Source organism: Glycine max, chromosome 18, assembly GCF_000004515.6.
Source record: "Glycine max cultivar Williams 82 chromosome 18, Glycine_max_v4.0, whole genome shotgun sequence".
In the NCBI taxonomy this organism is placed as follows: Eukaryota; Viridiplantae; Streptophyta; class Magnoliopsida; order Fabales; family Fabaceae; genus Glycine; species Glycine max.
The window spans coordinates 51296145-51310422 of record NC_038254.2 but is presented as its reverse complement, the minus strand read 5'-3'; the positions used below and the strand labels follow the sequence as shown (position 1 = coordinate 51310422).

At 38.5% G+C, this 14278-nt stretch overlaps 1 protein-coding gene across 2 annotated transcripts in view; it reads left to right on the top strand.

Annotated features, from left to right (window-relative positions):
- Positions 1–14278, top strand: part of LOC100782030 (BEACH domain-containing protein C2) — a 64012-nt gene that overhangs the window by 36951 nt on the left and 12783 nt on the right. For both annotated transcript variants that reach the window (XM_006602697.4, XM_014770738.3), the window contains exons 9-15: positions 672–753; positions 912–1238; positions 1609–2174; positions 12148–12232; positions 12344–12538; positions 13336–13881; positions 13955–14098. In XM_006602697.4, the coding sequence (XP_006602760.2) occupies positions 672–753; positions 912–1238; positions 1609–2174; positions 12148–12232; positions 12344–12538; positions 13336–13881; positions 13955–14098 (1945 nt within the window). The remainder of the gene's footprint in view (positions 1–671; positions 754–911; positions 1239–1608; positions 2175–12147; positions 12233–12343; positions 12539–13335; positions 13882–13954; positions 14099–14278) is intronic.

Below are 14278 nucleotides of genomic sequence, written 5' to 3'. Positions count from 1 at the left end.
TATGACAAAATAATCTTTACTTTTTTGAGGTACAAAATAATCTTTAACTAAACTTTTATTAAATTTATTAAATGAATTATACTATAGTTGTAATTGTAAATTGATGAGCTTTTAGGCGAGTGAGATACTAACAAACAAGGGTATGTTTAGGGAAAACAATAATTAATGCTTTCCTGGCTTTCTAAAGTGGCATATTTTGAAACAAACCAAAATTCACAAAATGATAGTAGTGAAGGTAGTAGCTAGTATACTAGTGAAGGGAGTATTTTGCTGTATACTAGTGAAGGTAGTAGCTAAAGAAAAATATGCTGAACCTTTAAAAAAATTTATGTTCCACTGGAGTTTGTACCAGGTTTTGGTAAATTCTAAAATTGAATATAAGTTGCCAACTCTTGATGAAAGATGATGAAGCAATAGGGGTACATGTTCCACACTAGTTGACTAGGAATTCTAAGAGGAACAATTTATGCCAGAAACAGACTTGAAGAAATGATGTTTAGAGTGATGATTGTAGTCTAGGTTTGAAGTAAAGATTATGAAGAATTTTGAGGAGTTTTACAATCTCCTGCTATGCTACCATATTATTCCCTTGTTTTGATGGAAAGTTTCCAGTTATTTGTTTCATGTCATTTATATAATCATTCTTTTATGGGTTAATTTCTGTCTTGAAGACGTGAAGAATCGTTACCTATCTTTAAGAGGAGACTCTTAGGAGGCTTGCTGGATTTTGCTGCTAGAGAATTGCAGGTTCAGGTACATCTTGTTATCTATACTTTTCGTTTTTGTTGAAGAATGGAAGAAAAAACAGCAATAATGACTGCATGTATCTTTTACTTAATGCAGACTCAATTTCTGGTGCTCTCATTTATAGCTTTAATAAAATCTTTGACTCAAAAAAAAACTTGATGCAGACTCAAATTATTGCTGCGGCTGCTGCTGGTGTTGCAGCTGAGGGTTTGTCACCAAAAGATTCTAAGGCTGAAGCTGAGAATGCTGCCCAGTTGTCTGTGGCTTTAGTAGAGAATGCCATTGTGATTCTTATGCTTGTTGAAGATCATTTACGACTACAGAACAAACAATCCTCTTCTGCGCGTGCTCCAAACAGTTCGCCATCTCCGCTTTCTGTTGTGTATGCAACCAATAATCACTCAAATCCATTGTCGACAATTGATGAATCAACAGAAGTTGTGGATGATCGCAGATCACTAGATAGTGACTCCGGGGGAGTCCCTCTAAATGTATGCATACTGTAATCTAAAACCAGACATGCATACATGTTACAAATAAATATTGATGTGTAGTTTTTATTTTCTCCAAATATTTTTTTTCATACGAAATCCATACAAAATTATTATCTCCATGCCATGGTGTCATGCTGTCATTTTCTCCAAATATTATTTTAATATAAATTATTGTTTTTCAATTCCTTCTCTGTTTTCTTCTTATCTCTAACTTCTGTGCTTATTCTTCAAATTTAAGAAAATGTTTAGACTATTTTTTTTGTTTTCATTATTTATTTGCCTTACTATTCATTTCATTTGCATTGGCTAGTTCTCATTTTCATTTATTTTTATATTGGTGAAACTCATTCTGTCATGATAATTTTAGGTCCTTTCTTCAATGGCTGATGGAAGTGGTCAGATCCCTACTTCAGTGATGGAAAGGCTTGCTGCAGCAGCAGCAGCTGAGCCTTACGAATCTGTTTCTTGTGCTTTTGTGTCATATGGGTCCTGTGCTAAGGATTTAGCTGATGGCTGGAAATATAGGAGCCGTTTGTGGTATGGTGTCAGCCTTTCTCCAAGTCAAGCTCCATTTGGTGGTGGTGGGAGTGGATGGGATTTTTGGAAGTCTGCTCTTGAGAAAGATGCCAATGGAAACTGGATTGAGCTTCCTTTGGTGAAGAAGTCGGTGGCAATGCTCCAAGCATTATTGCTAGATGAGTCTGGGCTTGGTGGTGGCCTTGGTATAGGTGGAGGGTCAGGTACAGGAATGGGAGGGATGGCTGCTCTGTACCAGCTATTAGACAGTGACCAGCCATTCTTGTGCATGCTTCGAATGGTTCTTCTATCGATGAGAGAAGATGATGATGGCGAAGATCATATGCTGATGAGAAATACAAGTTTTGAGGATGCAGTGTCTGAAGGAAGAAAACCACGGTCAGCACTTTTGTGGAGGTAAAGCAACCGATTCAATCTAACTTATTCTTAGTTCATTTTTTGATCCATGAATGATGAACGACCATTGAACAAGATCCTTACAAGAACAAGATCCAGCTGCACAGTAACTTCTTTTCCCTCCCTTATTTACCCTATGATCGACAGGTGGTACTTAAGATATACCTTTTTGCTTTCCCTCCATTTGAAATTTTATCCTATGTTTAAATTGGTCTTCCAAATTGAATCTCCCAATTTGTCTTATTTATTATGTTCTAGCAAATAAAATTTTATCATCCTAAAACCAGGAGTGTTCATGGATTGGCTTTTTAAAAATCCAATCCAAATCCCAATTAAATGGTTTGGATTTAAAATCCATATCCACTTAGGTAAAAGTGGTTTGGCTTTTTTTGAAATCGGTTTGAAATGGTTTTAAAATCGGTTCATAGTTCAAAGCCATTTTTGTTTTAAATCTAGTTTTAAACCATAAATTTGTTTGACCTACTTTTGCTAGGGCTTCTTTTAGCTGACTTCGGTCATGACTATTTTTGGTCAATGTTAGACTATTGACAAGGGCATCAAATTGTCACAAGTAGTAAAGTTAAAACGAAAGTCCGAGTGTCGAATTCACATGGACTTTGTACTTGCGTAGATGAATATATAATTTTTCAAGCAATAATTAAATTGGTTTGAAAGGTTGTGAAGAAAACAGTAAAATAAATTGAATTAAAATAAACAAGGAAAAAAAACAAACATAAAAGTAAATTACTTAATTAAAATAGAAATGACGAGAGAAACCAATATTATTGTAGAAGGAAAATTACGAGATGAGAATGTTGAGAATTTAGCCTTCAATAGCTACTTTTTTATGTAATATTAAAGATTTTTTTTATTTATAATTATTCTAATTTACACCTGCATCTACTTATATACTCTAACCACGATCCCTTGAGTGAAAGAGTCTAATTTATTTATTTTCTCTCTCATATCCCTTTGTAGAGATAAAACAATAAATTGCATTAAGATTGGAGATGTATAACAGGCTAAACAAAATCAACCTATCCCGAGTGATGACTTTATTTAGATACCCTTTCCCAATTCTATTAGAAAATAACGGTTCTCAACACTACCCCTAAAACTTACCATGCAAATGGGTGATCAATGCATAAACAATAACATTAAGCACAATAAAGGATAATGCAAAAGGTAATACTATTAAATAGATAGGAAGAGAAATTATATCTAAAGTAGTTGACTGCTAAGTTGCCAACAAAGGGGGTTTAGTCTCCCGTTGCCATAGGAGACCTTACAATTGCAAGAGGATTATCAATACAAAAGGGAATAGATAAGAAAGGGAATGGAAGGAAGCAATGAATCCTAATGATTGCTTCTCCTTCTTCTAGCCTTTGCTCTTCTATAAGGAATTGTATTCTTTTGGAATTTCTGTGTGTTTTTCCTTCTTCTCTCTACTTCTTTTATACGTGCAGATCAACTTACTTTTCACACAACCTTTTCGCTAAGCGCGCTTGCCGTGCTTAGCGAGTATGACAATATTTGCGCTCAGCGCATGTCTCGCGCTAAGCACGCCTTCACTTTCCAGAATTATCTTCCTAGCGTGAAGCGTGCTTTGCCTGCTAAGCCTGTGCGACACGCTAGCACCTGAGACGCGTTAAGCGAGCAACTTCAAATCTTCAATTTGCTTCTTGGACTTCACTTTGTTTTTGTGTGTCAATTATTCACCAAGCATCATAAATTCATCATCTTTTAATATTTTCTGCACAAAAACTTAAAATGATGTTAAAACTCCAATTATTTGCACAAAAAGGAAGTAATAAGGGAGAAAAATTACTAATTCCTATATAATTTAATCCCAAATAATACCAATACATAACAATTATCAATCAACCTCGGTTAGGGTTATTTTTGGCGGACTTTGGTTAGACTGTTTTTAAATGACCTTGGTCAGGATTTTTTACGTTAGATCTTGGCTAGATTATTTTTGGCCAAAGTTGACCAGGGCTATTTTCGGCTGACATCGGTTAGGGTTGTTTTTGGCCAACCTCAACTAGGCGTTATTAGGTTGGCGTCGGTCGAGGTAATTCATAGCTGATCTCGGCTAGGTTATTTTCAGCCGACCTCAACTAGGGTAATTTCGATCAACCTCAATCATGATTGTTTTTGGCCGATCTCGATTGGGTAGTTTCTAGCTAATCTCAGTTTGGGTTATTTTGGGTTGACTTCAACCAAGGCTTTTTTTGGTCGATCCCTTGGTCATAATTGTTTCAGGTCGACCTCAACTAGGATTATTTTTTGCCAATCTCAGCCAGGGTTGTTTTTGGCCGATTCCTCGGCCATAGCTATTTTTGGTCGACCTCGGCTAGGGTTATTTTGGGTCAACCACGGTCAAAGTTGATTTCGGTCGATCTTGATTAGGGCAGTTTTTGATTGACCTCTGTTAGGGTTATTATGATTGATCTTGGCCATGACTGTTTTTGGCTGACCTCAACTGAGGTTGCTTTTTGCTGATTGAGGCTGCTTTGGGCTGACCTCTACCAAGGTTGTTTTCTGAGGAATGCTATAAAGTTTGAGAATCCAATAAAATCTGATAAAATATTCAATCCATATCCAAATAATTGGATTGGATTTAAAATCCAAAAAACTGGATTTGGATGTAAAACCAATCCATTAAAATTGATTTGAAGTTGTTTGCATATGGTTGGTTATGGATTGGTTTTATATAAGTGGATTTTTTTAACACTGCTACCTAAAACACGAGTTGGACCTCAAATTTACTTAGACAGCATGATACAAGTATGACATATCTAACAGCTTAGTCTAGAACATAGGATGAAAACATGGGAGACAGCACAAACAAACTAATTTGACCCTTTCTTACATTTGACTCTCTTATTGGATAGGTGCAACATATTATGCATTCTTGTTGCACTTGAATTTTGCTTTGTCTGACTCCATTTTTCTATTTGCATCTTAAAACACTTAGGAATGGGTGATTCTAGGATCTTGTGTTTTATGTACATGACCAATATGCAACTGTGATTTCTTGAATCCTTTTTTTTTTTTTTTGCACGGCAAATATCAATATATTATATATGAAATTCAGTACTAGGTGTACTGAAAATACAATGATAAAGACAAGGCATATACAGTCTAAACCCCACTAGGAGGAATCAATAGACAGGCCACAATACAATACAAACCCAGCCCCTCTAGGAAAAAGCATCCTTCAAATTAGTTGACCAGAAATTAAAATGCAGTTGGAAGCCCTTCTCCACACACTTAAGCCAGGACCAAGTGTGGAATAAGGCGTCATCCATGACCTTTTCAGGATTAAAAGGCTGGTTATTGAAAACCATGCCATTTCTGTGATTTCTTGAATCCTGATTGCCTTATTTATTACTATTGCACGGAGATGTTCAGGATAAGTAATTATTCAAGTTCAAATGAGTACATGACTGTCTAAAAAGAGTCACTTTACTTATGTTCAAAATCTTGACCATGCATGCATGATCAAATTGTCAATATTTACTTTTCTCAAAACAATTACTCTAAATCGTGAATAATAAAAAGAGATGAAGAGAGTAGCCCCAAATTGATTTGTTTAACAAATTATCAGAGTAAAACGAGAGATGGGAGAGAGCGTGAGAGAGAGGGTGAAAACAAGAGAGAGAGAGAACGTGAGACAGAGGATCAATGTCACTGAGCGAAACACTATGAGGAATCGAAAGAATGATGAAGCGCCTTCGAGAGATAATGTGTATGAGTGGTAAACAGTGAGGTATAGGAAGAGTAGAGTTACGAGCACACAGGCAAATGGCGGGAAGGGGCGCCGACAGCAAAATTCTTGGAGGAACTGGAGGGAAGGTGTAGACATGACCTCGTTTTACTTTACCAGATTTCCGGAGGAGGTAACCAAGGCGGAGCTGTGGACCCATTTCTGTTAGTGGGGGGAAGTGAAAGAGATCTTTATCCCCAACCGGAGGAACAAAGAGGGGAGGAGATACGGATTTGTTCGCCTCAAAGGAGTAGCAGATGCGAGAAGTGTTGAAAAAGACCTTGATAATAGTTTCATTCGGGGGCTAAAATTACACGTTAATATTCCCAAATACGGACGTGGTGAGGCGATGAAGGAACAAACTCAACACAAGCTTACGGGTGAAAAGGCGGCCATGGCTGTAAATGTACGTATGGGGGAAGCTTCTCGCTGAGCCGCAGTGTGCACAACAACCAAAAGATCATACGCAGAGGTAGTGGCGTCGCCGTTAAAGAAGTCAAATCACTCGAGTAGGGAAGACAACCACTTCGCTGGTGATGACAGAACATGGTCTAGGCTTTCGTTGAACATCTCGGAGAAAGACAAGGTTCGTTATCAAAACGTCTGGGTTGGTAGACTGAAGAAGTTGGAGATTTTCAAAAGATTGGAAGAGGAAGTAGCTTGGCATGTAGGTCCAGGCATTTCGGCCAAATACCTGGGTGATGATATGGCCCTTCTTCTCGGCCTATCAGATAAGAGAGCAGCTGAGATCATACGAGAAGAGACCGAACAGTCTTCATCACTGTTCTATTCACTGATGAAGTGGAATCCCTAGCTGCGGACAGAAACCAGACTCGTTTGGATTCGCTGTTGGGGTATCCCGGTGCTTGCGTGGAAGACGGAATATATGCGTAGGATGGTGGCGGCAGTGGGTGATCTCGTCGACGTTGACGACGATGTGGAGCACATGCAGCGTCTAGATCGCGCCAGGGTCCTGGTTAGGACACCGTGGCCGCCGTTAATTCAGCACGTCACGCTCGTCCAGATTGATGGCATGAGTCATTGCGTCTACATCGTCGAAGAAAATGGGGGTATGGAGCTAACCGGTAACCGCCATGGGAGGAGCTTTTGGGGTTCATCTGAAGAAGTTCTTTCCGATGTAGCAGATGATGACATGGACACTGTTTGTTCATGGTCGACAGGGATACCTCTGTCAAGGGGTGCCGGAGAACCTGTTGGTGACCCTATCGTTGAACGCCATGACACGCAGTCACCACCTTTACCCACTGGGTATTTGTGCAACAAGGATCCAATGGGTAATGACCCACCCGACAGGACGTTGGTTACAATGTCTACCTTGGATACCGTAAGCAACCCAAACAGGAAACAATTTGAAATGGTCAAAGATCAGCAGCCACCATATCCTGTAACTGTTAATGAAAAGGTAGTGGACTCAGAAAATTTACGTGAAAGGTTTCCTCAAATGACCAAGGCAGGTCCCAGCTCTTTTATTCAAGCCTCTGCAGATAGCCCCTCTGAGGAGGAGGATGTCCCCAGGTTTGGTCAAAATATGAAGAGTAGTTTTCATCACAACGGTCCACACACCCCACTTTATGAGTATTCAGAGTTACAGGCTCACAACCATATTGGGCCTTGCACCCCTGAGGCCCAATTGAAGGAACACAATAGCCCCCACCAGCAACAACAACTTATAACCAATGGTCTGCAGGTGTATTCCAGGAGAAAGTGGTGCAAAAACAAAAAAGTCCAACAGGAGTTATTGACAGACACAAATTCTGCTTTATCAGTGAAAGAAAAAGAAGAAATTACCGAGAGACAATGTGAGTTACTAAATCAAATGGGGATGACCTGTGGGGGGGATTTTCAGCAGCTTATGGGATGTTTGGTAGACATGGAGCAGAGAGATAGTGACATGGTAGCAGAGAAGGGAGATGATAAATGTATTAATGATAATTCTCTCATATAACTGCAGAGGCTTGGGTACGGGGGTGAAGTGGGCTGCTATTCGAAAGCTCAACTTAAAGCATAAGGTGGACCTAGTTTGCTTACAGGAAACAAAGAAAGAAATTATCACTAAGCTTGCTTGTCAGAATATATGGGGAGATGCTAATGTGTCTTGGGACAGTGTTCCTTCAATTCACACTGCTGGAGGTCTTCTATGCATGTGGAATAATCTAGCCTTTGAGGTAGATAGGAGGGTGAAAGGCACGAATTTTTTAATGTTGGTAGGGAGATGGATTAAGGAAAATATGAATCTGTACATTGTAAATGTCTATGCCCCATGTGATATTGCTGGGAAGAGAGAATTGTGGGAACAATTGAAGCAGCTAAAAGCTTCTAATCCTGAGGGTGCGTGGTGTTTCCTTGTGGATTTCAATAGTATTAGAAGTATGGAAGAAAGAGTAGGTTCCTCTCAAAGGACTGTGGGTGTTCATGATAGTGCTGGCTTCAATGAGTGGATATCAGACATGGAGCTTCAGGAAATCAAAAGCTTTGGCAGCAGATTTACTTGGTGTAGGCCAAATGGTTCTGTGAGGAGTAGACTTGACAGATGTTTGGCATCTGATCAGTGGCTAGCTAAATGGCCTGATTCATCTCAACATGTGCTTCATAGGGATTATTCTGATCATTGTCCAATCCTCTTGAAAACTGATATGGTGGATTGGGGTCCTAGGCCCATTTAGGGTGATGGATTGCTGGCTGAAAAACAATCAATATCAAGCATTGGTTAAGCAAGTCTGGTGTGGGGATATGCAACCTGGATGGGGGAGTATTGTGTTGAAAAACAAACAGAAGAACTTAAAATCCAGCTTAAAAAAGTGGAGCTTTGAGAATGGGGATATCAATAAGAATAAAGTGGAACAATTGAAGCAGCAGCTGCATCAATTTGATACATTAGCCCAGGACAGAACTTTGGGGGAAGATGAAGTTAAGACCATGAAGTCCATTCAGCAGGAATTGTGGGAGGTTTCTCTTGCTCATGAATCAATTTTGAGACAAAAATCAAGGATTAAATGGCTCAAGGAAGGTGACAATAACACTACCTTTTTTCATAAATCCATTAATTTCAGAAGACATCATAATGCAATCCAAGGTATATTCATTGAAAGCACATGGGTTCAGCAACCAAATTTGATTAAGGAAGAAGCTGTAAAATTCTTTGCTGCCAGATTCACAGAGGAAAAGTTTGACAGACCTACCTTGGATGGGGTCCAGTTTAATACCATTACCTGCTCTCAAAGGGAGGAGATGTCTGCCCCATTTACAGATCCTGAACTCAAGGATGCTGTGTGGAGTTGTGGTGGAGATAAATGCCCTGGGCCGGATGGATTCAATTTTAATTTCATTAAGGAGTTTTGGGGGGTTCTAAAACCAGATTTTAGGAGGTTTGTGGATGAGTTTCATGCTAATGGAAGCTTTCCTAAGGGTAATAATGCATCCTTCCTGGCTTTAATTCCTAAAACAAACCATCCACAATCATTTAATGAATACAGACCCATCTCCCTCATTGGTTGTATGTATAAAATAATAGCCAAACTATTGGCTAACAGGTTAAGAAAAGTAATGTCTGCCCTCATTGATGAGAGACAAACAGCCTTCATAAAGGATAGACACATCCTTCATGGAACTTTGATACTCAATGAGGTATTAGAGGAAGCTAAAAGATGTAAGAAACCAGCCCTGGTGTTTAAGGTGGATTTTGCAAAGGCCTATGACACTGTTTCATGGTCCTTTCTGGACTATATGCTGGACAGAATGGGGTTTTGCCTCAAATGGAGAAAATGGATCAATGCATGCAATCAATCAGCTACTATTTCCATTCTAATAAATGGTAGCCCTTCAAAGAAATTTGCCCCAACTAGAGGTTTGAGGCAAGGGGACCCCCTAGCCCCTTTACTTTTTAATATTGTGGCAGAAGGCTTGAATGGTATGATGAGGACAGCTTTAACCAAAGGTCTATACAGTAGTTATCTAGTAGGAAAGCAGAAGGTTCCAGTAAACATTCTGCAATATGCAGATGATACTGTCTTTGTGGGAGAAGCTGTATGGGACAATGTAATTGTGATGAAGGCCATGCTTAGGGGCTTTGAAATGGCATCTGGGTTGAAGATTAACTTTTCCAAAAGTAGTGTTGGGATATTTGGAGATGATATCAACTGGGTTCATGATGCAGCTCTTTTTCTCAAGTGCAGACACATGGAGACTCCTTTTCAGTACTTGGGGATTCCTATAGGGGCTAAGCCTTCTAGCTGCCTGGTGTGGGAACCACTCATTAAAAAATTTGAATCAAAGCTGTCTAAGTGGAATCAGAAATTTCTATCAATGGCTGGGAAGGTAACATTGATAAATTCAGTTTTGACTGCTCTACCAATATATCTCCTATCTTTTTTCAAAATTCCCCAAAAAGTAGTTCGGAAAGTGACCTCCTTACAAAGAAATTTTCTATGGGGGGGGTCTCAAGATCTTAAGAAAATTGCGTGGGTAAAGTGGGAGAGCATCTGCCTTCCCAAGGAGTTTGGGGGCCTTGGGATTAAGGATATTACTAGTTTTAATGTAGCTTTGTTGGGAAGATGGCTATGGGATTTATCCTCTAATCAAAACCAGCTATGGGTTCGAATTCTAACATCCAAATATGGTGGCTGGGCAGACCTTATTAATGGCAGAGATAGACCTTGGCATTCTCAATGGTGGAAGGACCTTCGAAAATTAGTTAAGCAGCCTGATTTCAGCCCTATTATTCAACACATGGAATGGAAGGTAGGGGATGGGAGCTTAGTCAAATTCTGGAAGGACAAATGGCTGGGGACTGATTCTAACCTGGAACAGCAGTATAATCAGCTGTTTCTCATCAGTAGGCAGCAGAACAGCACTATCTGCAATATGGGTAGCTTATCTCATGGTCTATGGTGTTGGGATTTAAAATGGAGAAGAAATTTATTTGATCATGAACAGGATGAAGCTGTGGCTTTTATGGAAGTAATTAATAATGCACAGATTCAGCCTCAAATGAAGGACACCTTGAGGTGGACAGCTGATCCTTGGGGTCTATACTCAACTAGGTCAGCCTACAGACTGCTAATCACTGTCAACAGAAATCTCCCTCAGGCCAATATCTACAAGACAATTTGGAGGCTTAACATACCCCCAAGAGCAGCGGTTTTTTCTTGGAGAATTATCAAAAACAGACTACCCACTAGACACAATCTTCTAAAAAGAAATGTATCCATTCAAGATCATACTTGCCCTTTATGTAGATCCCATCAAGAGGAGGCTGGTCATCTGTTTTTCAACTGCAAATTCACTAATGGTTTATGGTGGGAATCCATGAGATGGAGTCGGATGGTTGGACCCCTTGCAGCCTCTCCAGCAACTCATTATGTTCAATTCTGTGATGGCTTTGGAGCTGGGAAAAATCAAATTCGATGGCGTCGATGGTGGATTGCATTAACAAGTTCAATATGGCAGCATAGGAATTCTATGATATTCCAAGGCAAGAGATTTGAACCTCCAAAAGTGATGGAAGATGCATTATTCCTTATGTGGTCATGGTTAAAGTCCAGAGACAAAAAATTTTGTACTTCCTTCAACTATTGGTCATCCAACATTGTGGAATATTTTGGATAATTTCGGTCACATATATCTAGCATATGTGGTGGGGTTATAGCTGATTTCTCAGTTTGTATTGGAGGGGGGCTGTTTTTTGTGTGTTGCACCTATGTACAAATCACCAGCAGTACCTCTGGTGCTGTTGTGTTTATTATGAATAATATATATCATATCTTTTGCCTTTCAAAAAAAAATCAGAATAAAATCGCAGCAAATCAAACATACAATCAAATAGAACAATATAGAGTAGGGTTAGAGAAGAGTGCAACCACAACTTATATCGGTTCAGTTGCCAACTGCGAATAAATCTATTACAGAGTATCCCTAACCCTGCAAATTCCTTGCAATTTTGTTCTGTCTGCCTTAACGAATTTTTTCTTTTATAACAAATATGTATCAACTTCCTTCATTTGCTACCCTCGGGAGTATAGAATAAATCTCTTATTAAGACAAGGTTATAGAAAAGTTATTAGTAGCATAATTTTCTTTTTCTATTTGCCTCATTTGAACAGTTCCAATTTGTAACAGTCTGACTGATGGTATTGAAGAAGGGTTAATCTTGTTTTGTTTATTTATTATTTGTAATTTGAACAGTGTTCTCTCACCTGTTCTCAACATGCCAATTTCTGATTCTAAGAGGCAAAGAGTTTTGGTAGCATGTTGCGTGCTTTATTCCGAGGTTCGTGTTATCAGCTTGTCCATTTTCGTTCTTACTTTGTAGTGCACAACTTGTGTCATTTGTCTTTCTGTGCACAACCATTGTAGTTACCATTGTACAACATCTGGTCAGGTATACCATGCTGTTAGCAGAGATCAAAAACCTCTTCGTAAACAGTACCTTGAAGCTATTTTACCACCATTTGTTGCTGTATTAAGGAGGTGGCGTCCCCTTTTGGCTGGCATTCATGAGCTTGCTACTGCTGATGGTTCAAATCCTCTTATTGCAGATGATCGTGCATTAGCTGCTGATTCCTTGCCAATTGAGGTACTTCACTTCGCATGTGCATGAAACATAATGTGCTTGTGACTTGTTTGGTACCCTGTGCAATGCATGGATAGGCTATTTACCAATTTATAAGTTGTTTATATAAAGATAAAATTATTAAATATTCATTTTATGATTTGTATGTTAAATTTCATATATATATATATATATATATATATATATATATATATATATATATATATATATATATACTTACAATCACATGAAAATTGGTATTTTTGGTTTTCTTAAAAATATTTGGCATCAATTTACATTATTGATTATATAAAATATTATGTATTTAGTGTTTGTCAGATAGTTCATATAACTTGAATCCTTCGACAATTTAAAACATCAGTATTCTTGTTCTTTAATTGTATAATCTTTATCTTATTTTTAATAATAAAAATTATATTATTATATATCTCACGTCTTGTGATATATATAAACAATTAATATGGTTTGCTTTTGTGAATATGTGATTGTACAAAGTGTATAACATTAAAAAAAAATTGTATGAACGAAAATTAAGCAAACTAGAGGTTGGAAATATTTATAGTATGAATTCAATGAATAGTGAAAGAAGAGATTCATGTGATTGTATTGATGAACAATGTAATTTAGCTTGATAAATAACAAGAGAATGTGGGCAAATATGTAATTTGACTTGAATGAATAGTGTTTCTAAAAGTATTTATATTCTAATGGGAATGGGTTGTCCTAGTTCATTGTATCAGCATAGTCATTTTTATTTTCTGTTCCGTTATGCTACTTCTGTTAACTGATATTTCTTTCAGGCCGCCCATGCTATGATATCTCCAGCCTGGGCTGCTGCTTTTGCATCTCCACCTGCTTCAATGGCATTGGCTATGGTCGCAGCTGGTACTTCAGGTGGTGAAAACCGTGCTCCTGCAACAACTTCCCATCTTAGGCGTGATACTTCATTGATGGAACGAAAACAGACTAAACTCACTACGTTTTCAAGCTTTCAAAAACCTTCAGAAGTCCCTAATAAAACATCACCCCTTCCAAAGGACAAAGCTTCTGCAAAAGCTGCTGCTTTGGCAGCTGCTCGTGATCTTGAGAGATTTGCAAAAATTGGTTCTGGAAGAGGTCTTAGTGCTGTTGCAATGGCCACATCTGCACAGCGGAGGAATGCTAGTGATATGGAGCGGGTTAAGAGATGGAATATTTCTGAAGCAATGGGAGTTGCCTGGATGGAATGTTTGCACCCCGTTGATACAAAGGCGGTATATGGGAAAGACTTTAATGCCTTTTCTTATAAATATATCGCTGTTCTTGTTGCCAGTTTTGCCCTAGCAAGGAATATGCAACGGTCTGAGGTTTGTTTTCTAATTGTTTCTATGGAGTTTAGATTATTGAGAAACCGCATGATAAATATTTCTTGTTTGCCAGATTGACAGGCGTGCTTATGTAGATGTAATTGCTCGGCATCGAATCAGTACTGGAGTCCGTGCATGGCGCAAACTTATTCACCAGTTAATAGAAATGAGAAGTCTTTTTGGGCCTTTTGCAGATCATTTATACAGTTCACCTTGTGTATGTTGTGATACTCTTCTTCACATTGTCATTACCAAACTCACATTCTTTGTAGCATCTCATCCGTTTCTACCATAAATTCTATTTTTGAGATATAATGAGAAAGTGACTCTAAGGAGATGTGTATTGTGTTTCTTGCTGTCTATTTCTGTGACAAAATCAGAAAATCTGAAAACAAAT